Here is an 824-nt window from a genome sequence, read left to right on the forward strand (position 1 = left end):
GTGGAACTGGACACCAGGGACCCTCAAGGACTGGACAGCAGTGACCCTCAGGGACTGGACACTGGGACTGGACACCAGGACTGGACACTGAGACTGGACACCAGGGACCCTTGGGGAGTGGACACCAGGGACTGGACATCACTGACCCTTGGGGACTGGACACTGGGACTGGACACCAGGGACCCTCAGGGACTGGACACTGGGGAGTGGACACCACTCGTCGTCACCGTCATTGTCACCATCACCACAGTGTCACTGCCCTCGCTCTCACCAGCCCTGTCATTGTCCCCACCATCACCATCCTCATTGTCCCATCTTCATCATCATCACCCCAGGTCACGCCATTCCTGTCATTGTCACCATCAATGTCACCATCAGCAACAACCCCAATGTCACCATCATTGTCATCCTCATCTTCCCCATCATGGTCACCACCCTCGTCAGCACCCATCATTGTCACCCTCAATGTCACCATCATTGTCACCACCCTCATCAGCACCCATCATTGTCACCATCAATGTCACCATCATTGTCACCACCAATGTCCCCATCATTGTCACCTTCAATGTCCCCATCATGGCCACCATCCTCATCCTCACCATTGTCACCATCAACGTCCCTGTCCCTATTGTCCCCATCACTCACCATTGTCACCATCAACGTCCCCATCCCCATTGTCCCCATCACCCACCATTGTCACCATCAATGTCCCCATCCCCATTGTCCCCATCACCCACCATTGTCACCATCAATGTCCCCATCCCCATTGTCCCCATCACCCACCATTGTCACCATCAATGTCCCCATCCCCATTGTCCCCATCA

The 824-nt window shown here is 55.0% G+C and overlaps 1 protein-coding gene across 1 annotated transcript in view; it reads left to right on the top strand.

The window, feature by feature from the left end:
- Positions 1-465: 465 nt before the first annotated feature.
- Positions 466-824, top strand: part of C3 (complement C3) — a 53994-nt gene continuing 53635 nt past the window's right edge. The window contains exon 1 of the mRNA XM_041410772.1: positions 466-615. Within this exon, the coding sequence (XP_041266706.1) occupies positions 466-615 (150 nt within the window). The remainder of the gene's footprint in view (positions 616-824) is intronic.

This window comes from Onychostruthus taczanowskii, unplaced genomic scaffold (assembly GCF_017590055.1).
Source record: "Onychostruthus taczanowskii isolate IOZ18803 unplaced genomic scaffold, ASM1759005v1 scaffold335, whole genome shotgun sequence".
In the NCBI taxonomy this organism is placed as follows: Eukaryota; Metazoa; Chordata; class Aves; order Passeriformes; family Passeridae; genus Onychostruthus; species Onychostruthus taczanowskii.